This window comes from Halteromyces radiatus (assembly GCF_025201355.1).
Source record: "Halteromyces radiatus strain CBS 162.75 chromosome Unknown BX664scaffold_2, whole genome shotgun sequence".
Lineage (NCBI taxonomy): Eukaryota > Fungi > Mucoromycota > Mucoromycetes > Mucorales > Cunninghamellaceae > Halteromyces > Halteromyces radiatus.
In genome coordinates, this window is record NW_026251688.1 from 778,151 (window position 1) to 796,759 (window position 18,609).

General features: G+C 33.6%; 10 protein-coding genes across 10 annotated transcripts; 5 read left to right on the forward strand and 5 right to left on the reverse strand.

Moving 5' to 3' along the window:
• Window positions 1-98: 98 nt before the first annotated feature.
• BX664DRAFT_323971 (uncharacterized protein) lies at window positions 99-1,029 on the forward strand. The gene is made up of 2 exons (XM_051543741.1): window positions 99-277; window positions 347-1,029. The coding sequence occupies exons 1-2, from the start codon at window positions 187-189 to the stop codon at window positions 940-942; spliced, it is 687 nt and encodes a 228-aa protein (XP_051402660.1). The 5' UTR covers window positions 99-186; the 3' UTR covers window positions 943-1,029.
• A 186-nt stretch (window positions 1,030-1,215) lies between these two features.
• Window positions 1,216-4,424, forward strand: BX664DRAFT_355792 (uncharacterized protein). The gene is made up of 4 exons (XM_051547848.1): window positions 1,216-1,368; window positions 1,440-2,056; window positions 2,168-2,279; window positions 2,377-4,424. The coding sequence occupies exons 1-4, from the start codon at window positions 1,359-1,361 to the stop codon at window positions 4,200-4,202; spliced, it is 2,565 nt and encodes an 854-aa protein (XP_051402661.1). The 5' UTR covers window positions 1,216-1,358; the 3' UTR covers window positions 4,203-4,424.
• Window positions 4,425-4,455: 31 nt separating this feature from the next.
• On the forward strand, window positions 4,456-6,429 carry BX664DRAFT_323974 (uncharacterized protein). The gene is made up of 8 exons (XM_051543742.1): window positions 4,456-4,680; window positions 4,732-4,840; window positions 4,930-5,081; window positions 5,140-5,401; window positions 5,467-5,600; window positions 5,670-6,014; window positions 6,087-6,239; window positions 6,296-6,429. The coding sequence occupies exons 1-8, from the start codon at window positions 4,492-4,494 to the stop codon at window positions 6,347-6,349; spliced, it is 1,398 nt and encodes a 465-aa protein (XP_051402662.1). The 5' UTR covers window positions 4,456-4,491; the 3' UTR covers window positions 6,350-6,429.
• Window positions 6,430-6,485: 56 nt separating this feature from the next.
• On the reverse strand, window positions 6,486-7,299 carry BX664DRAFT_59156 (uncharacterized protein). The gene is made up of 2 exons (XM_051549645.1): window positions 7,200-7,299; window positions 6,486-7,105 (listed from the first exon to the last, which is right to left on the reverse strand). Exon 2 carries the CDS (start codon window positions 7,026-7,028, stop codon window positions 6,519-6,521), a length of 510 nt encoding a protein of 169 aa, XP_051402663.1. The 5' UTR covers window positions 7,029-7,105; window positions 7,200-7,299; the 3' UTR covers window positions 6,486-6,518.
• BX664DRAFT_274472 (NUC091 domain-containing protein) lies at window positions 7,045-9,709 on the reverse strand. The gene is made up of 5 exons (XM_051541248.1): window positions 9,405-9,709; window positions 9,074-9,337; window positions 8,733-9,016; window positions 7,200-8,668; window positions 7,045-7,105 (listed from the first exon to the last, which is right to left on the reverse strand). Exons 1-4 carry the CDS (start codon window positions 9,646-9,648, stop codon window positions 7,478-7,480), a joined length of 1,983 nt encoding a protein of 660 aa, XP_051402664.1. The 5' UTR covers window positions 9,649-9,709; the 3' UTR covers window positions 7,045-7,105; window positions 7,200-7,477.
• A 1,118-nt stretch (window positions 9,710-10,827) lies between these two features.
• BX664DRAFT_323979 (uncharacterized protein) lies at window positions 10,828-11,625 on the forward strand. The gene has a single exon (XM_051543743.1). It carries the CDS (start codon window positions 10,833-10,835, stop codon window positions 11,586-11,588), a length of 756 nt encoding a protein of 251 aa, XP_051402665.1. The 5' UTR covers window positions 10,828-10,832; the 3' UTR covers window positions 11,589-11,625.
• Window positions 11,626-11,828: 203 nt separating this feature from the next.
• Window positions 11,829-13,442, forward strand: BX664DRAFT_323981 (general substrate transporter). The gene is made up of 2 exons (XM_051543744.1): window positions 11,829-12,797; window positions 12,862-13,442. Exons 1-2 carry the CDS (start codon window positions 12,044-12,046, stop codon window positions 13,407-13,409), a joined length of 1,302 nt encoding a protein of 433 aa, XP_051402666.1. The 5' UTR covers window positions 11,829-12,043; the 3' UTR covers window positions 13,410-13,442.
• Window positions 13,443-14,572: 1,130 nt separating this feature from the next.
• On the reverse strand, window positions 14,573-16,288 carry BX664DRAFT_59218 (uncharacterized protein). Its single transcript, XM_051549646.1, has 7 exons — window positions 16,226-16,288; window positions 16,074-16,164; window positions 15,645-16,009; window positions 15,452-15,567; window positions 15,285-15,392; window positions 15,032-15,221; window positions 14,573-14,962 (listed from the first exon to the last, which is right to left on the reverse strand). Exons 1-7 carry the CDS (start codon window positions 16,240-16,242, stop codon window positions 14,689-14,691), a joined length of 1,161 nt encoding a protein of 386 aa, XP_051402667.1. The 5' UTR covers window positions 16,243-16,288; the 3' UTR covers window positions 14,573-14,688.
• Window positions 16,289-16,397: 109 nt separating this feature from the next.
• On the reverse strand, window positions 16,398-17,149 carry BX664DRAFT_323992 (uncharacterized protein). The gene is made up of 4 exons (XM_051543745.1): window positions 17,037-17,149; window positions 16,844-16,965; window positions 16,670-16,785; window positions 16,398-16,617 (listed from the first exon to the last, which is right to left on the reverse strand). Exons 1-4 carry the CDS (start codon window positions 17,084-17,086, stop codon window positions 16,495-16,497), a joined length of 411 nt encoding a protein of 136 aa, XP_051402668.1. The 5' UTR covers window positions 17,087-17,149; the 3' UTR covers window positions 16,398-16,494.
• A 606-nt stretch (window positions 17,150-17,755) lies between these two features.
• On the reverse strand, window positions 17,756-18,515 carry BX664DRAFT_382885 (uncharacterized protein; the record flags this gene model as incomplete). Its single annotated transcript, XM_051549091.1, has 5 exons — window positions 17,756-17,921; window positions 18,025-18,096; window positions 18,167-18,247; window positions 18,315-18,349; window positions 18,423-18,515. 5 exons carry the CDS (start codon window positions 18,513-18,515, stop codon window positions 17,756-17,758), a joined length of 447 nt encoding a protein of 148 aa, XP_051402669.1.
• Between the last annotated feature and the right edge of the window lie 94 nt (window positions 18,516-18,609).

The window sequence follows — 18,609 nt, forward strand, 5'->3', positions numbered from 1 at the left end:
TTTATTCACCTTTGTGTTCCGTACTCCGCTTTTAGAATAAGAAACATTTTGATAGAAAAAGGGATTCTTGTCTATGATTTTTTTTTTTTTTTTTGCACTCTTCCTTTCCTTCTTTTTTCTTCTTTTTCTTCTTCTTCTCCTCTTTACCTACTTATACGATAATCTAAACGAACAAAAGAAGAAACGATGTTTCCTCCTACTTCTTTTGCGATGAAACCAATAGAAATACCTTGCATGAACACCATCAAACAAGATGATTTATTTTCTTTATGGCAAGGTAAATACAGTAAAAAAAAAAAAAAAAAAAAGAAAAAATATGAACTGAATGGATTATTATTTTTATTAGTGTTTTCAAAAAATAAATCAAATTTAGAAAATACAAAACGATTAGAAAATTTCAGTTGGAGGCTATGGTATCATGAATCATTACAACATCAAATCCCAATACCCGTAACATCCAACAATTCAAGTTTATCGTCACATTCTACATTAGGACCACAAACTCCATTACCAGTAAAAGAAGAACAAAAACGAATAAGCAAGTTTTATTTGGATGATTCAGAAGATGATTTAGATGATGATGATTTAGATGATGAAGAATTATGGAGTACAGTTAGTACCAAAGATGATTATTTAGAACAAGCTTATCAACATGATTTTGATCCACCAACACCTAAAAAGGAAATGACTCCGGACAACCATCTATTTAGTTCCACACATGTACAAAAAAAACCAACTTATTGTTCATTACTCTCACGTTTATTTCAATCTTCCAGTATTAAGGATAATAATAATAATAATAATAATAATAATAATCATGTTAAAACAGATCTTCCTCCTCAATTACAATCATGTGTTGATTGGGAAAGATCACAAAATAGAATTCCATATCGTTTAGGATATTCATTACCTTTACCTGATGAAAAAAATATCATTTGGTAACACAAAATCAAACTACACACATTACATTACATATACCCGTTAAAACACATCCAATAAAATAGGATTCATTCAATAGTATAATATTCATAGGCGGTTATTCAATATGTTTTCGCGCTCCCTTTTTTTTTTTTTTTGAACCTTTTTTTTTTTTCCACTCCTTTCGTATGCAATCCATTATTATTTGTTGTGTACGTTCAAAACCCTATTTTTTTTTATTTTATTTTATTTTTCGTTCTTTTCTTTCTTTCTTTCCTTTTTTTTTTTTTTTGTTTTCCCTCCTTTCTTCTTTCATTACTACTTTTTATTCATATATATTTTATTTTTTTTTCTTCTTTCTTACTTTTCATATTCTTATAAACAACTTGAATTCATCATCTTGACCTCCCTTTTTTTTTAAAGCGTGATTGCTCTTTATAATGACAAAAGGTAAAAAAAAAAAAAAAAATAATAAAAATAATATAATATTTAGTTTTATTCATTTTTAATATATTTTTTAGATCAATATGTTTGTCAACGAGCTGCCAACGCCATTATATCTGAAATAGGACCTTATCAAATATCTTCAGATGCTTTACAAGCTGTTAATCAATTCCTTGACCAAGTCTTAATGCTTTTATTACAAAGATCACAATGTTTGGATCTCTCTCAGATAAAAACTCATTTTTTGACCTTATTACCTCTTAGTTTGGGAAAAAATGCTATTGTGGAAGCTGAATTGGAAGTCAAAACTTATACTGAAACTAGTGTTATTGATTATCCTTTATATGAACGTATGCGAAGCTGGAATGCAACTAACTTTCCTTTAGATCAAGTGGCTACTTGTTTAAGACAAGAATGTATAGATCATTGTACTTTGGCTGATAAAAGTGTTTCAACTAATGATAAACAACAAGATGAACAACAACAAAATCAATTAGTCCTCTCTCCAATGGTCATCATTTATATCACTACTTTATTGGAACATTTGGCTGAATATATTTTAACAACCATTGCTGTCACTGCTGATCAAGAAGATACTGAATATGTACGAATCAAAGAGGTTTATTTAGCATTACTGGATGATGCCCAAGTAGGTCAACTCTTTCAGCAATTAGATCTTCGTATTAAATTGGAGGTAAAAAAAAAAAAAGCTTATTTCTTTTATAGTTACACAATTCAATCTCAAAAGGTAATTACTCACCTTTCCTTTTTACTTTTTTTTGTTTTATTATTTTTATTCATTTAGAAACGAACTATATCCTATCAACAGACTCAAAGAATGATGACTTTACCTTCTCCAGTTCCAAGTCCTGTAGCCTCTTATAAAAATCAAGCATCCATTTCTCAAGATACATTTGGTAAAAATAATAAAAGAAAAAAAAAAGAAAAAGAAAAAGACTTCATTTCTCACTTATCAACAATTTTTCCTTTTTTCTTTAATTTTTTTTTTTTTAGTTCATGATGAAGACGAAGACTACGATGATAATGATGACTTTCACTCTGAACCACCTCCATCTGCTCATACACAAACCTCTTTTTCCATCAAATCTACACAAAGTTCATCTTATTACCGTCCAGTATCTGTTATTAGCAATGGAACAACTGCTACCAATCGTTCTTCATCAAGCATCAAAAAAGGTTTTCGCTTCTTTGGGAAAAAAGATAAACGATCATCAGTCGCTAGTCATGCTACAACCACAACAACTGGTACAGCTAATACTATCACTTATCAACGGCCTTCTACTCCTTCATCTATTCAAGTCAATGATCCTGATGCTCCTTCTTTGGATTTTGAAGATTTGATTCGTTCTGGTAATACCATGAAAGTCTCCTTGACTCCCAATCGTTTGCGATCAATCGAAGTGAAATCACCATCACCATATGACCAACAATACAAATCTCCTGCCAGTCCAATCCCTTCTCAAATAAAATCAACCAATCCTTCTTCATCTTCCACCCGCCCTCCTCCTACTGGTGTTCCCTTTGAAAACCCACGTGCTGCTCCTAAACCGCCCATCAATAAAAATCAACATCCATCACCCAAAGTAGCATCCAAACAACAAACTCCACCATTGACTCCTAATTCCAGTATATCCTCAAGACCATCTAAACCCAGACCTCCTCAACCATCTTTTGAAGAAGATCAACAACAACATGGCAACATACAACCAATTAAAACCATGAAACAATCTCCACCTGCTCCATTACAACTTGTTGGTCGAAAGAATCAACAACATGGTACGGATTCGGAAACAGAAGATGTATGTGTGACAGATTTACCTTCTCCTCCGAGCACTAAGGAACATCATCGTCCTTCTTCGACAACATTTAGTGCCTTATCTAAAGAAGAGTCCCCTGTCTTGTCTCCTACACTGTCTTTTACAAACCAAAAGCCAAGATACAATCGACCCTCTAGTATGGTGGCCAAACGAGCTTCAGGAAGTATACGTCCGACTTCTTATCATGAAAGTTATGCATTGACAATGGAACAACAACAAGCAATGACGAATGCTGATATCAGACCATCTTCACCTTCTTCACCTAAACCTGGTTCAGTCTCTGATGATGTTGTTCCACCTGTGAATACGCAATCCCCAGCAACAACCAATACGACAACCTTTGTTGATCCACATATTACATCAACACGAGCAATGATACGTAGACGCACAACAAGGCCTATGTCACAAGTGATTGTTGAGGAAGAAAAGGAATCTACTGTGAATGAACAAGATGAAGGCAAAGTTATAGCAACAAAAGAACATCAGGAATTACCACCATCGTCATCCTCATCCTCATCGTCAACAACAGCAACAACAACAACAACAACATCGTCATCATCATCATCATCATCATCGTCGTCGTCATCATCACTACCGCCGACATCAACTTCAGTGCCATTGCAGGACAAAGGCACTCATTTTATGACAGCATCCACTATATCTTATGATCGACGAGATCGCATCCTTCAACTTTTACAACAACAACAAAAATGGAAACCTGTGATGGTTGATTCAAGCATGCAAACTGATCCTATACCTGGCTTACCATCATTGGCCACTCTTCTTTCAACAACTATACCTACCTTGATTGTAACAGAAGATAAACATCGACAAGAACAACAACAACAAGAAGATAAGGAAGACGTAGAAGAAAGAATATCTACTGGAAGTGAACGAGGAATGGTGGATGGTGATGAAGAATGGTTCCTTCAAGATGAAGATTGGGATGATACACAAGAACAAGATTCTATGATGGCTGAATGGCTTCTTGGTGAAAATTGATGGTTTTTTATTTAGTTTAGTTTATTTCATGTATATCATTTTTTTTTTAATTTATTTATTTCTTACATATTTATAATGTTTATTTAATTCCTTTTACTTTTCATTTTTTTTTGAAAATAAAAAATGAAGCTTACCTATGATTAACATCTTTGCCTTTTGAATTTTTATGTCCCAGCAAACAAACGAGTAGAAAAAAAAGTAAAAAGTAAACTTTATCTTTTTTTTTTCTTCTTCTTTTTCTTCCTTTTTCTCTTTCTTTCTTTCTTTCTTTTTTTTTCATATATTATTAATGTTGGTCGACTCAACAACATTGAAATCAGCTAAGACAAGTTCTTCCACATATTTAGTCAACAAATCCTCTTGTGCTTGTCGTATTGACCGCTTACTCCATCAACAGCAACATTATATCTTTATTACTAGTGCTCAGCCAACCCATCTCCCTCGCCAGACGTTTATAGTTTATCATATTCGTTTGAATGTAAGTCTATTATAGAATGTTAGTTGTGTGTGTACTCATAGTAACTGTTAGGATATTGAAACCAAACGACGGTATAGTGATTTTGAATCTTTACGAAAATTATTGGTCCAACTCTATCCAGTTTGTCTTCTTCCACCTATTCCAGGAAAACATTCCATTTGTAGGTATTATTTGTTTACTTTCTTTTTTTTTTTTTTGAAACAGGATAATTTGATTCCCCCCTCCTTTTTTTTTTCTTTCTTTTGTTAGTGGATTATGCTGCAGGTACCAAAAAAAATGATCAACCTACCATTGAGAGACGAAAACGTATGTTACAAACCTTTTTGAATCAATTGACAAGACATCCTCAATTAGGACGTGATCATTTCTTTCATCAATTCTTAACTTCAAACGTGGATTGGGTAATAATAACATTTAATTATTAGCATGAACTTACTTTTTTTTTTTTTTTGTTTGTAGGCTCAAATCATTCATTCATCATCTGTCAGTTTTCTTTCAAAACAACATCCATTACATATGATGACTTCACCAACATCCTCCTCCAATGCTTGGGTACATCAACCTTTACTTTCTCATCGTATTGTACCAACTCCAACTAGCTCAGCATTCAAACAAAAGCCAGATCCATTTCTTTTCTCAGAAGAAAAATATACCCGAATGGCCAACTTTATGCACCAGCATATCGAAAAAAATCAACGCAAAGTCATACGAAGGCTAGATGGTAAAAAAAAAAAAAAAAAAAAAAAAGTCTTTTATATTGTAACATTAACTTATTTCTTTCTGTAGAATTGGCCAACGATTATGCAGAATTGGCTGCCTTGTACAATGGTTTTAGCTTAAATGAAATGAATACTATTGCGATCGCTATTGAAAAAATGGGACAAACAGTAGATGATGCTTATACCAAAACAGGTGACATGGTAGGTAAAGAAAAAAAAACAAACAAACAAACAAATAATATTGTCTTCTTGAATTCCTTAATGATTTAGGTACTCAAATTAGAAGGAGAGTTTATCGAACCAACTCAATCACAAATTCAAATGGCACGAGTTGTCAAACAAGTCATCCAGTTTAGATACCTCAAACAAGTTCAATTGGAAATGGTACAACAGGCTTATGATGACAAACGTTACGAATTGGATCGTCTATTACGAATGGATCATCAATTCAGTTTGGAACAATCACGACATGATCAACAACAAATCATTCCTTCTACTTCGTATGTAGGTCGGATGTTCAGTTCTGTGGGATATTCTTTACAGCATTTGATTGACGCAGATCCATCCAGCACTCGACGAAACCAAATTGGGAAATACAAAGAAGCAATACAGATGGTAAGATCATAGTAGAATGACCAAAAAAAAAAAAAAATTTAACTAATTCATCCTTCGCACACGAGCCATTAGCTTGAAGAAGCATTGTCAATATGTAGAAATGATACTCGATTGGCAACGGAACAACTAGAAAAGGAAATCGCCCGATTCGAAGATGACAACATATTGACTTTACGTGAAACATTGATGGCCTTTGCCGATGTCCATTTACAATACTGTCAAAAGGTAAGGTATAAAAATAAAGAGGGACTAAATAGTTGAGCTCATCTCACTTTTAATAGAACCTTCAAGCCTGGCAAGATACCAAGCACAAAGTGAATCAAATTTCACGTTGATTCTGATACCACACATTTTGATATTTGTAGCTTAGTGCTAGAATATATCAATAAACTTTGTATAATTTGTGATTTTTAAATTTTTTTTGTGTTCAATCGAAATTGGAATGAGTCACATCATTAAGTTTGAATGATTCACGTATGATGTATTTTGATGGTTTCATTATTTTTAATTTATTGAGTGTGATAGTTTTCTAATGATATCTTGATGCTGTGGAAACTGCTTGGACAGATCATCCGCATCAGCTACTTTAAAATCACGAAATTCAAATCCAGGAGCTACGGTGCATCCCACCAAAGCAAAAGCATCTTCATCTTTGTGAACCAATTCAGCGGCAAACCAAGAATGTTTTTCGATAGCACACACCAACGCATCACCTTGATCTATATTGTTTCCCAAAGAATGGATCTTGAGTGTCCCATCGGGCTTGATTTCATAAATATGCAGATGTGTGCTACCAAAATAATAATGCCATAACTCGTCGGATTTGATTTGATGGAAAATGGATGTCTCGTCTTTCTTCAGTAAATAATAGATCGCCGTCGAACAACTTCTATCCCCATCAAAACCATCAGCTTTGACTGTAGATGGGTCTTTATATATCTCCCTATAATGTCCACCTTCTGGATTTAATTGTAAATCGTACTTTTCGATAAGATAGGAAGCTGTGTATTTCATCTTTTTTTTTTTTATTATTATTATTATTTCTTTATCTTGGAGGTTTCTTTTATATCGTTTCAAAATTCCCGATCAACCTATTTTTAGACAATCATACATAAGAATGCTAAGCGAATGATAACCATAAAGTGGTAATGACAGTGTGAATCAAGAGTTGGAGTCATTTGATACCTGCATGATAACGGATAAACAGTGTTCTCAAGTTTACCGAGAGGCTTATTCAGTCATGTTGTTGTTTATTATGATAAGAAGTCTAACTTTATTATATAAAATATAGATAATAATAAAAAAAAAAGTGTTGATAAACTAAATGAAAGATGATAAAAAAAAATGCTATACAGTGTACAAAAAATAAAAGAAAAGGATGAGGTAATCAAAGATGGATCAAAGTGAGAATAAGAATAAAAAAAAAATGCTGATAAAGGATTATAATAATAATAAAAAAAAATCTATCGTCTTTTGCGTTTGCCAGCAGTATCTGAACCCTTCAATCGGCTATGGATAATCTTTTTGGCGGAATCATCAGGTTTGACCTTGTTTCGATTTCGATTCTTGACATTAGCAGTTTCATAAAAGTGGACACCAGCCTTCTTCTTTTTGTTGCTAGGTTCTTCAACATTATTGGTCTTGACCTTTTTACGAGGATTAACGGTATCTTGATCATCATCATCATTGTTATCGTCGTCATTTTCTTCGGATTCCATGTCACTCATTTCCAATTCACTGTCTACTTCTTCTTCTTCCCCTTCAATCACAGGAGCTTGTACTTTTGGACCATCTTCACCTACCACACTATCAAACACTTCATCCCAATCAGTCACATCATCAGGAGGATTGTCCTCTTTTTCTGTTGTCTTGTTGGCTTCTTCCTTTCTTTGTTTGATCATTTCACGTTCCTTTTCCCGAAGTTCCGCATTGTTAGCCAAATCATCTTCCATAAAGTCAGAGGACACAGCAATCTTGCCAAAGATTTGTTCGACCTTGAGTTTCTTTTTGATGTCTTCCATTTCCAATTGTTCTTCGGTCTTGGGAGCCACGGCTTCAGGAGGAGCAACGTAATAAGGGATACGACCACGTAACCAATCATTGAGCACCATCACAGCTACATTATGAATATCAGGTTCACCACGTTTTAATAACTTGCCTGTTTTGCGACCTAATTGTTCCAAGAAATCAATAGGATCCTTCCAATCACGAATACCATAAGTTCGCTTGATATATTCATGTCGTACACGTTGAAGAATGGTGGGAATAGTATCATCAGGATTAGGAATATTTTCAACACGAACAGAACCCTTGAGAATAATGTCCACTTCGTCATCTTCAACATTGGGAGGAACCACACCAGGACAATCGATCAAATAGATACGTTTCATGAGGGTAATATATTGCCATACTTTTGTTTCACCAGCAATAGGAGCCACACTGCATACTTTTTTGGCCTTCAATGTATTGATAATAGATGATTTACCAGTGTTGGGATAACCAATGAAACCAACCGAGATTTGTTTCTTATCAGAATGTAAGGATGAGAATTGACGTAACAGTTGAATTAAAGAACCTTTGCCGAAAGAATTGTTGATAGAGGCATGGAAAGCAAGAGTAGGACAATCTTTGGAAAGTGTAGCCACCCAACGAGCCTATCATAAAAAAAAAAGAATAAATTTTCCCATTTTTATTTGTTAAATATTATCAAGTTCTTACCGTAGACCAAGTAGGTACCAAATCACATTTGTTCAAGACAAAGATCAAATGTTTATGAGGTTTTTCCTTGCGAATAAAATTTTCCACATTCTTACAACGAGTACCCATAGGATCACGAGCGTCCAATACATGAATGATGATATCTGAAGAATCGATAACTTTGTAAAGTTCATTCCAAATACGTTTCGATTGACCAGCTTGCAAGTACCAAGCACGAGCTTCATCCACAAAGTCGACTTCCTTGTTGGCCAATAAACTAGAGTCATTACTTGGTTTGTAGTTTTCTATAAAATATTCAAATTAGTTTTTCCTATTCAACTTTTTTCTTCCTCCTTATTTACCATGTGTATCATCCACTCTTGACATCATTTCTTCCATTGATCCAGAAGTCAACTTGGGACGTTTACGTTGAGCCTTGTTACCAAAAGTGTTTGAGAAAGAATCAGTTTCCAAAATATGCATACGACTTGTTGAGGTAGGATCTTGTAACAAAGACATGGGTAACTTGTTTTGTTTAAGTAAAACTTGATAAGGATCATGAACTTTGGCACCTAAAGATTCTCTAAAGTCTTCTAAAGCCTTTTGACCAATCACACGAGTATTACCTATCAAAAAAAAAAAAAAGAAGAGTTCACTTTCTTGATCTATTCATTTATGATTTTTATAACTTACCGAACCATTTTCTGTTGGGAGCTACTCTAGCAGTTTTGACTTCAGAGCTTTGAAAGTCGGCAGCTTTAATAATATTTCCTTTCGAGTCCCTGATAGCTTTACCACCTTTCAACATGTTGATATATTTGAGTTTCTTGGCATCACGATAAAAGTTTTCTCCCTTGACTCGTAAGTTGGAAGCACGATCATCACCACCAGCTTTATCTCTTGATACTCTGTTCTTTTCTTTCTTGAATTGACCCATTGTATAATATAAAGATATAGAGAGAGAGTGTATAGATCCAAAAAAAGAAAAAGAATAAAAAAAAAAAAAAAAGAAAAAAAAAGAGAGAAAGAAAAGAGATGGACTGCTTTTTCTTTCTCTCTTTGTACTCTTTCCCTTGAATTTAAAGGTCAGTTACTTTTTTTTTTTTTTCATGCCAATTTCCCTTTTTCTTCTTTCCATTTTTATTTTATTTCCCCTCTCTCCATTTTTTTTTTTTTTTTTTTTTGAAAGATGGCTTCTCAAGGTGAGATATTTTTTATGATGAAATTCTTTTTTTTTTTAAAAAAATAATACAAAGAAAACTAATAAAAATTTATTATTATATTGAATGATTAGATATCATCTCACAACTGCGTGACCTACAATCAGCTATAGATGATTTTACGGACCTGAACATTACTACTGCTACACATTCGGAAAATTATTCAAATGAATCCATTCATCAAGATAAGATACAAATCGAAGAAAATCAAAAGTCTTTGATGGATTCTGTCTTACCTTTTCAATTATCTGATGATGATGATTTCTCCAATTTACTTGACCAACTGAATGAAATTCAAATTGATCCAATAGATACTCCTATGACAACAGAAAAAACATTGATATCAACAACAGAAGATCATACTATTCGAACTATAACCAATGAAGAAAAAATTTTAATAGATGATATGACTACTCCACAACAACGATACGTTAGACCACTTTTACCTTATTATGCAAGTTCTCCACCACTTTCATCAGTATCTCGTACTACTTCTACACTCTCTATCAACAGCAAAAGATCTATCCGATCACATAAAAGTATGATGGGCAATAGCAAACAACGATCAATCACAACTTCTTCTTCTACTATTCATCCTAGCAATAATAAAAGATCATCATCCAACAAATATCATGCTCGTACTTATGGTGAAATGATGCGGATTCCTGATATTCATGAACGAATTCGATTTTATGAAAAGACTTATAACCTTTGTGTACGTTCTGAATCTATTTTGGCAAACTGGATCAAAAAAACAAAATCAAAAGGCGTTCCACAACCAATGCTTGAAGGTAACACATGCATACACAACAAACAAACACATATATATATATATATATATTCATTTTTCCTTTTTTTTTTTTTTTTTTTTTTTTTAGGTTACACTCCACCTCCTCGACCAATGTTGATGCCTTCTTCCTCATCGTATATGTCACTTGGATCAAGAAGTGAAAGTGGTCACTTCCGTTTAAGTTCATCTCTCAGTGGTTCCATTAGTATGTTTTTACGTAAAGCTTCTTCATCCACCACAAACAATAAACGAACCCCAGCAATACCGGATGGACCATCACGTTCCTTTGGACGTCAAGGACTGGACAAAACACATCGTTTGGCCCATTCTATGCATTGGAGTACTTTACAACCTCACCAACTACAACAACCACAAGTATCATCTACTATCTCATCATTCTCACCTACGCCATCTTTACGCCATCAACATTATCGTCATCGTCAAAATCATCATCGATATAAACCATCGTCCTCATCATCAACATATCACATGCCTTTACCATCACGTATCACCCCTATGATAGAATCATATCAACCGACCTCTTCACCCTCCATGCGATCTCTACGTATACCTTCACCAGTCAAAGCAACTAAAAAACAACGTTCTTTATTCCGATCACAGAGTTCGATTAAATTACAACAAAGTACACCTTGTCGACAAAAAGGAACATTTTTATCCACAGCCAAATCAATCAAACAATCTCCATTCGCTTCAAGAATACCAAGACAATCTATTACCTCACTCAAGGATCCAATGGATCCAGTTAAACGAGATGCCACTCTTATCTTTAGTCATTTGAAAACTGCTCCTACCACGCCAAGGTCATCACTCTCCACTCGTAGTCTCAAAAACAAGTCAAGTGCTTGATCTTATTATATATATTCAAACTCCCACTAAAAAATTTATGCCTTCCTTTTTTTCTCACCCCTCTCTTTCTCTTTTTCTATCTTCCTCTCTCTTTTCTTTTTTCTTTTTAAAAAATACATATATATATACCTACATTCACTACCCCTTCCTTTTATTTTATTTTTCTTCCTTTTCTTTATATCTTTTATTGAATAAAGAAAAAACAATGTCAAAACAATCGTGGACTGTCTATCTAATATTTGTCGTGTTTACAATTACTTTGGTAGGTTATCTTTTTTTATTGATGATAACAAAAAGAAGATGGAGCTGAATTGTTATTAATATCATTTTAGGGTGCTTTACAATATGGATATCATACAGGTGAACTGAATACCCCTCAAAGCATTATATCGAAATGTCGACTTAAGAATGGATTAAATCTAGAACAAGATGGCCATCTTCCACCTTGTCTTCCCATGTCAGATGCGCGATATTCTCTTGTGGTAGCCATGCTGTTGGCTGGTGGACTTGTGGGTGCGTTATCAGCCTCTCATTACAGTGACAAGTATGGACGACGACAGACACTGGTCTATAACAATGTGCTATTGGGTATGGGGTCCTTGATCATGACGTTGGCGCCTAGTATTCCTCTGTTGATGGTTGGCCGGTTTCTTGCAGGTATGGGTGGGGGTGTAGTGACAGTGGTGGTACCTGCCTATATTTCCGAATGTGTTCCAAAACAGATGCGTGGTCTCTTTGGTACTTTGAATCAATTGGCTATTGTCACTGGGATCATGATTTCTCAAATCGCAGGTATGATGCTTGAAACAGGCTGGCGATGGATCCTCTTGATAGGTGTGATCATAGCGGTCCTACAATTGGTATTACTTCCTTTTTGTGTAGATTCCCCTCGTTATTTGGCATCTAAGCAAGGTGGCACGCATCAAGCTAAATTATCTCTTTTACGACTCCGTGGACCTCCTTTAGAAGATGTGGAAGAAGAAATTGAAGAATGGAGAAGAGAATCCATCGTTGGTCCTGATGTAACTACAGCTCTTAATAACAACAACAACAATTATGTCACTTTGACTCGATTCTTGACATCTTCTCAATATCGTCATCCTCTCTTTTTGGTACTTTTATTACAACTTGCTCAACAATTTTCTGGTATTAATGCCGTCATTTTTTATTCGACTTCCATCATGTCCAGTGTATTTCCTGAATCATCAGGTAAAAAAAAAAAAAAAAAAAAAAAAAAAAGGAATGTATTGACAAATTTCTTTTTATGATTTAGATCGTATCACAGTATTTGTATCTATTATTAATTTGGTGATGACGGTGGTATCTGCTTATCTTATGGATCGTTCCGGACGTCGTACATTATTTTTAATCTCTTCATCAGCAATGGCTTGTAGTAGTCTTTTACTCGGATGGAGTATTCAATATGGACATGATGGGACATCAGCATTTGCGATCGTTGCATTTGTGGCTGCCTTTGCCATTGGTCTTGGACCTATTCCTTTTCTCATGATCCCGGAACTGGTGGAAACATCTGCGGCGGCAAGTGCTGGTTCTGTAGGATTGGCTTCCAACATGTGTTTGAACTTTACAGTGTCTGCAGGATTTATGGGTTTACGTGATATCATTGGTCAAGGTCAAGTCTTTTATGTATTTGCAAGTATCCTGATGGCTTGTACTCTGTTGGGACTTTTGTACTTACCGGAAACCAAAAACAAGAGTGCTGATCAAGTCGTTCGTTCTCGTTGGGCCGTTCCTCCTCCCTTTTGGATGAAACATCAATATAATCCTATTCCCACTAGTGATAATCCTCCCTCTTTATGATTTTTGTTTTTTTTTAATATTGTTCAATAAAGGTTTTTTTTTTTTTTTTGGAGATAGACGGGGCTTGAAACATGCTTTAGGATCATCATGTCTTACCATATATATATGGGTGATTTCCGAAGTTTGGCTTATAAAAAAAAAAAAAAACTAACTTGATGGTGCTGAGGATTGCTTGGTCAAACTTTATTATCATAAATTATAGAACTCTAAAAAAATATATATATTTTTTTCTATCCTTTTTCCTTTTTTTTTTTTATTTACGGATGATCAGAGAAAAAGAAGAGTGGGTGACAGTAGATGAATGGATTGCTGAAGAATTACATCGGATTGAACAACAGCAAGCACCAAGGCATTGTCAAGATTATGAAGCGTTGATTGAGATGATTGAGGAGATAAGTCGAGCACCCAGTTTGACAGGAGCATTTCTTTCTTTGTTGGATTATTGTTGGAATCATCCATCCCCTCATCATCCATGCCCCATTCTCTTGTTGATGCAAATGGAACAACTCTTGTCCCTCACGGAATCAGACGAGATCCATGCGCAACTTCATCCCATGATCTCCATTCAAACCCCCACCCATACATCCTTATTCTCACCTTGCCATCAGATCCAACAATGGGCTCAATCCCTTCTTTGTATGCCGCCTGATGAACAGTCTCATCGATTGCATGTGGGTATCAATGCTTATCATCATGCAAAATCTTCTTCTCTCTCTTACAGAAATGACAGTCATCGTGATGTGACACAAACTATTCATCATCTTGAACAACTGATGGAACAATCGCATATCCAATAAAATTGTAAATAGTTGCAAATATCTCTCTCTATTTATATTGTGTGAATTCTTCTTGTTTATTTGGTACAACTAAAATAAAATAAACTAAAAACTATTCTATTCTATCCTTTTCCAATGTAGATTCTGCTGGTTGATAATCCATTTGTTTTCTATATCGTTCATAAGGAAACGTAGGTGCCAATTCAATGTCATGTCGTGGGAATAGAAATTCAAGAAATAACCAAAACAAGTAATCCAAAGCCATCACCATACAAAAAATCTTGCCTGCATATAATCCACATCCATAATATCGACGTAATCGTTCTATTAATGGAGACACTTGAGTTTGGGTAATGAGATCATAAATCTATTATAAACCGATAAATAAATAATAAAGAAAACAAAAAAAAAAAAAAAAAGGTGCGTGAGTCTATTTTTTTTTTTTTGCTATAAAAGGATGTTTCAAGTCATACACCCAAAAAGGCATCATTGGAAACTTTATGCTATACCTTTTCCGTTCGTTCGGCTACATTGCTCCAACTATACATATCTTTGAGTTCATCATTGAATTTGCTTGGATCCACCTTTTTGAATCGAATCATATGTAATGCTTTGGAAATGGCAATAATCAAATCTATAAAATCATCATCAATCCCAATGATATCTCTTTTTTCTCTCTGTTTATACTTACCATCTTCTTCAGGTGTAGCATAATTGATCATATGATTAGGTAAAACTTCGGGAACTCCACCTACTTTTGTACTAACAACAAGTAAACTATTCAAAAAAAAAAAAAAAAAGAAAAAAGAATATCAATATCTACTTATTCTTCTTGTTATATTTTACCCAGCACATGCAGCTTCCACAATAGCAATACAAAAAGCTTCTGTTAAACTTGTATTTAAAAAGATATTGCCTTGAATCAAAATATTTCGTACTTGATGATGTTTCACTGGTCCTAGTAATTCTACACGATCTTGTAATAAATGTTTTTCACGCATCTGTTCTAAATCAATACGTTTCGGTCCATCACCACCTATGCATATATATAAAAAAAATTATATACCAATTTGTTTTTTTTTCATCTTTTTATTCTTACCTATAATAAATCGAACACTTTTATGCATTGCACATATTCTTGGGATGACAGCTACTAGTAAATCTACCCCTTTTCGATAGACAAGACGACTAATAACTACAATTGTAACTAGAAAAAAAAATAAGTCAAAATAATAATAATTACAAAAAAAAAAAAAAAAGACTTACTCCATTTGGGATCAGCAGCAGAAGGATCAGGTAAGAATTGAGAAGCTACCACGGCATTGGGTATAACAGAAACATTTCTTGGGGATAATGCAGCACGAAGCACGGTATTTTCTTTACTAAAATGAAATAATTTATAAAAAAAAAATAGATAAATAGAATGATAATATAATATATATATATATATATATATTACCTTGTATGAGAAACACAAATAACATGATCGACATCACTAAGAGTAAATTTCAATAATTTGTTTGTTAATATGGAACTGGCATCGGCAAAACCAAACAAAGAATGATCAGTAAAACAAGCTTTCAATCCCATGGTCTTGCTATGAAGAATGGCTTCAAGACATAAGGCAGAAAATGCACCATGGCCATGGACAATTTGAATAGATTCACGGATTAAAATGTTGCGAAATAAGGGGAAGATACCATAAATAGTGGGTAAAGTTGCTCGAGAATAGACTTCCAAGGTAGGAATATAGTACACTTTTAAGCCATTGGTCAAATATCGTACACCTTTTCGATTACCATAATCATGAGTAATAATAATAACCTATATCAATAAAAGGATTGAGTTTTTTTTTAATATTTTTATTATTATTATTATTATTTTTTACTTTATGTCCACGTTGAATTAATTGTTGTGAGAGTAAAAAGAGATGACTTTCTACCCCTCCCATGTTAGGATAGAAGAAATCGGATACCATACTATTTAATATATATATAAATATCTAAGTCATATTATACAATATTAGATAAAATAGCATACCAAACATTATATAGCATAAAGAAGATAAGGATATATGAAAACAAAAAGCAAGAGAGAAAAAAAAAAAAAAAAAAGAGAGAATTTGGCGTCCAATCAAAATGACCGACTGGATCGCCCAACAGTGGAATCCAGTGATCATCATAAATTGTTTAAATATGAAATTTGTAACAGGTGGTACTACAGATATTTATTTTCAAAATAAAATAGAACAAATGATAATGATATATATAAATATATAAAAAAAATAAAATAAAATACAATATAGAATATCAATGTAATCGTTTAATAACATCTTCATCCAAATAAGCTTCTGCTTTCCAAAGAGAGATACTTCCAGTTAAATGTTGTTTTGACATAAATCCAGATTGTTGTACTATAGATTGAATAGATTCCTATATAATAAAATAATAAATATAATAAATATTATCATTTAATATTATTTACCTTGACCATAAATTCTTGTTCAAACATATTAATACATTGACGATATAATTCAAATTGTTCATCTTTTTCAGATATTTGATCAAATAGTTCATGCATAGCTTCTAATACTTGTCGCACTATTTAAAAATAATTATTAATAATCATTTTTTTTTATTATATATATATATTACTTACTGCCTATCAAAATATCATTCAAATCGGAAAGTAACTGAGAATCACCTTTGGGTTGTTGGTCTACATTTATACTTGATAATATCACAGCACCTTTTTCATTCAAAGTGGTCCAAGCTTCAAGACTTGTTTTTTAAAATTAAAAAAAAAATAAGAAGAGTTTAAATGCCATTGTTTGATATAACTATTCATTTACCATTGAGTTATATTGTCAAATTGTATAGGTTTCTTTTGGTGTTTAGACATTTTATCAAAAGTAGAGAATGAACCATCAACAGAGAGAAAGAAAAAAGTAAGAAGAGATAAAAAAAAAAAAAAAATAAAATAAAATCGCGCGAAAAAAAAAGTAAATCTTACATTTTTATTTTGCTGCTGTAAAAGAAGCGGAGTCACATATCACATCAATTAGCCAATCACGTACCTTCCAATTTTTTTTTTTTTTTTTTTGGATGACTTACCATAAGTACCTGCGTATCAATGTATATTCGCACATCATCAATCAAACTAGAATGAGAGGATTGTAAAGTTGACAAAACTTGAGTGCAGTAATCCGGAGGATATCTTTTTGTTTGGATGATTGGACAAAGCCAGGAGAAGTTCTATAGATCATGTTCGTGATACCGACCATCATCATTTTCACGCTTAGCATTGGCATCCCGAGACATTGCATGATACCCTTTCTTTCTTGTCAGACATGATGGATTTTGACAAATGACAGTGACTAGATTGCCATTCTTCTTAACCTTCTTTGGATGACTCAGTGGTTCATGACAAAAGCAGCATAGTTTTTATATGCGGAATTCAGGTGTGATTGCCATATATGATCTTTGACCAATTTCTTTCAGGAATCTGATGTGTTCCCCCCCCCCTCGAAGATGGCCCTTGATACGAGAATTAATTCCACAACCAGTATCATCATAAAAAATACACCATCTTGCTGTTTTTGTTCAATGAGACACTTTGATGATATGTCTTCACCATTTTGACATAAGCTTGGTCTCGATAGATGTTCTTGCCTCGTTTTTGTTTCTTGACCCATTGATTCTTCACGTAAAATTGTAAAAAATGACTCTTTATGAACCTTTCAAAAAAAAAAAAAACCTTAAGCTTCATCGTCCTGTCCTTTTTAAATATTCCTGTTTTTCCTATTCATACCTTGAATGAAGTAAGAACACCTTCTTTACTTGGCATAGTATGAGATCCACCTTTCCCAGAACTTTTTCATAATCTTGGAAGGATGTCTTTGGTGTTTGACACTATTAAATATAAATATATAGAAAAAATAATTAGTATAATATAGTATCTACAATTTTAAGGACGACTTACAACTGCTCGATGGTCTTGTCTTTTGTGACAAGCCGATCCTTCAAGTATTGCTTGGTTTCGGCATGAGGGTTGATACATGATCTAAAAATAACAAAAAGATACGTATTAGAAAGTGATATCATCCATTCCAATAGCATATCAGCTTTACCTGTATTGAGCTTTGTAACAGTTAAAGCATATAACCTACGTAATGTTTTGGCTTTAATTTTTTTATTTTTTTTTTGCTGGTAGAGTCATTAATAATCTTTGCTTTAACTTCATCAAATATTAGAGGATGTTTTCGGTTGACCAGAGGTTTGACACGGGAGTCCATATCCTTGTTCAAAATATTTCCAAAAGCTTGCATCATGTAGTCCAAATAGTAGCTTTATTGCAGTTTATCACTTGTTGACCATTTTCTCTTGATACTAGTATGATGTACAGTTACATTTCGGTGACTCATA

What these genes read in the sequence shown, in the direction of transcription:
- BX664DRAFT_323971 (XM_051543741.1), top strand. Translation starts at nt 187, where the DNA reads ATGTTTCCTCCTACTTCTTTTGCGATGAAACCAATAGAAATACCTTGC. An exon ending in TTTATTTTCTTTATGGCAAG is followed by an intron (nt 278 to 346) that starts GTAAATACAGTA and finishes TATTTTTATTAG; the next exon opens with TGTTTTCAAAAAATAAATCA.
- BX664DRAFT_355792 (XM_051547848.1), top strand. An exon ending in ATCTTCGTATTAAATTGGAG is followed by an intron (nt 2,057 to 2,167) that starts GTAAAAAAAAAA and finishes TTATTCATTTAG; the next exon opens with AAACGAACTATATCCTATCA. An exon ending in CATTTCTCAAGATACATTTG is followed by an intron (nt 2,280 to 2,376) that starts GTAAAAATAATA and finishes TTTTTTTTTTAG; the next exon opens with TTCATGATGAAGACGAAGAC.
- BX664DRAFT_323974 (XM_051543742.1), top strand. Translation starts at nt 4,492, where the DNA reads ATGTTGGTCGACTCAACAACATTGAAATCAGCTAAGACAAGTTCTTCC. An exon ending in TTTATCATATTCGTTTGAAT is followed by an intron (nt 4,681 to 4,731) that starts GTAAGTCTATTA and finishes AGTAACTGTTAG; the next exon opens with GATATTGAAACCAAACGACG. An exon ending in ACAAAGAAGCAATACAGATG is followed by an intron (nt 6,015 to 6,086) that starts GTAAGATCATAG and finishes ACGAGCCATTAG; the next exon opens with CTTGAAGAAGCATTGTCAAT.
- BX664DRAFT_59156 (XM_051549645.1), bottom strand. Translation starts at nt 7,028, where the DNA reads ATGAAATACACAGCTTCCTATCTTATCGAAAAGTACGATTTACAATTA.
- BX664DRAFT_274472 (XM_051541248.1), bottom strand. Translation starts at nt 9,648, where the DNA reads ATGGGTCAATTCAAGAAAGAAAAGAACAGAGTATCAAGAGATAAAGCT. An exon ending in TCCCAACAGAAAATGGTTCG is followed by an intron (nt 9,338 to 9,404) that starts GTAAGTTATAAA and finishes TTTTTTTGATAG; the next exon opens with GTAATACTCGTGTGATTGGT. An exon ending in AAGAGTGGATGATACACATG is followed by an intron (nt 9,017 to 9,073) that starts GTAAATAAGGAG and finishes AATATTTTATAG; the next exon opens with AAAACTACAAACCAAGTAAT.
- BX664DRAFT_323979 (XM_051543743.1), top strand. Translation starts at nt 10,833, where the DNA reads ATGTTGATGCCTTCTTCCTCATCGTATATGTCACTTGGATCAAGAAGT.
- BX664DRAFT_323981 (XM_051543744.1), top strand. Translation starts at nt 12,044, where the DNA reads ATGTCAGATGCGCGATATTCTCTTGTGGTAGCCATGCTGTTGGCTGGT. An exon ending in TGTATTTCCTGAATCATCAG is followed by an intron (nt 12,798 to 12,861) that starts GTAAAAAAAAAA and finishes TTTATGATTTAG; the next exon opens with ATCGTATCACAGTATTTGTA.
- BX664DRAFT_59218 (XM_051549646.1), bottom strand. An exon ending in ATTTGTGTTTCTCATACAAG is followed by an intron (nt 15,568 to 15,644) that starts GTAATATATATA and finishes ATTTCATTTTAG; the next exon opens with TAAAGAAAATACCGTGCTTC. An exon ending in AAGTGTTCGATTTATTATAG is followed by an intron (nt 15,222 to 15,284) that starts GTAAGAATAAAA and finishes ATATATGCATAG; the next exon opens with GTGGTGATGGACCGAAACGT.
- BX664DRAFT_323992 (XM_051543745.1), bottom strand. Translation starts at nt 17,086, where the DNA reads ATGTCTAAACACCAAAAGAAACCTATACAATTTGACAATATAACTCAA. An exon ending in TTTGACAATATAACTCAATG is followed by an intron (nt 16,966 to 17,036) that starts GTAAATGAATAG and finishes TTAAAAAACAAG; the next exon opens with TCTTGAAGCTTGGACCACTT. An exon ending in AACAAGAATTTATGGTCAAG is followed by an intron (nt 16,618 to 16,669) that starts GTAAATAATATT and finishes TTTATTATATAG; the next exon opens with GAATCTATTCAATCTATAGT.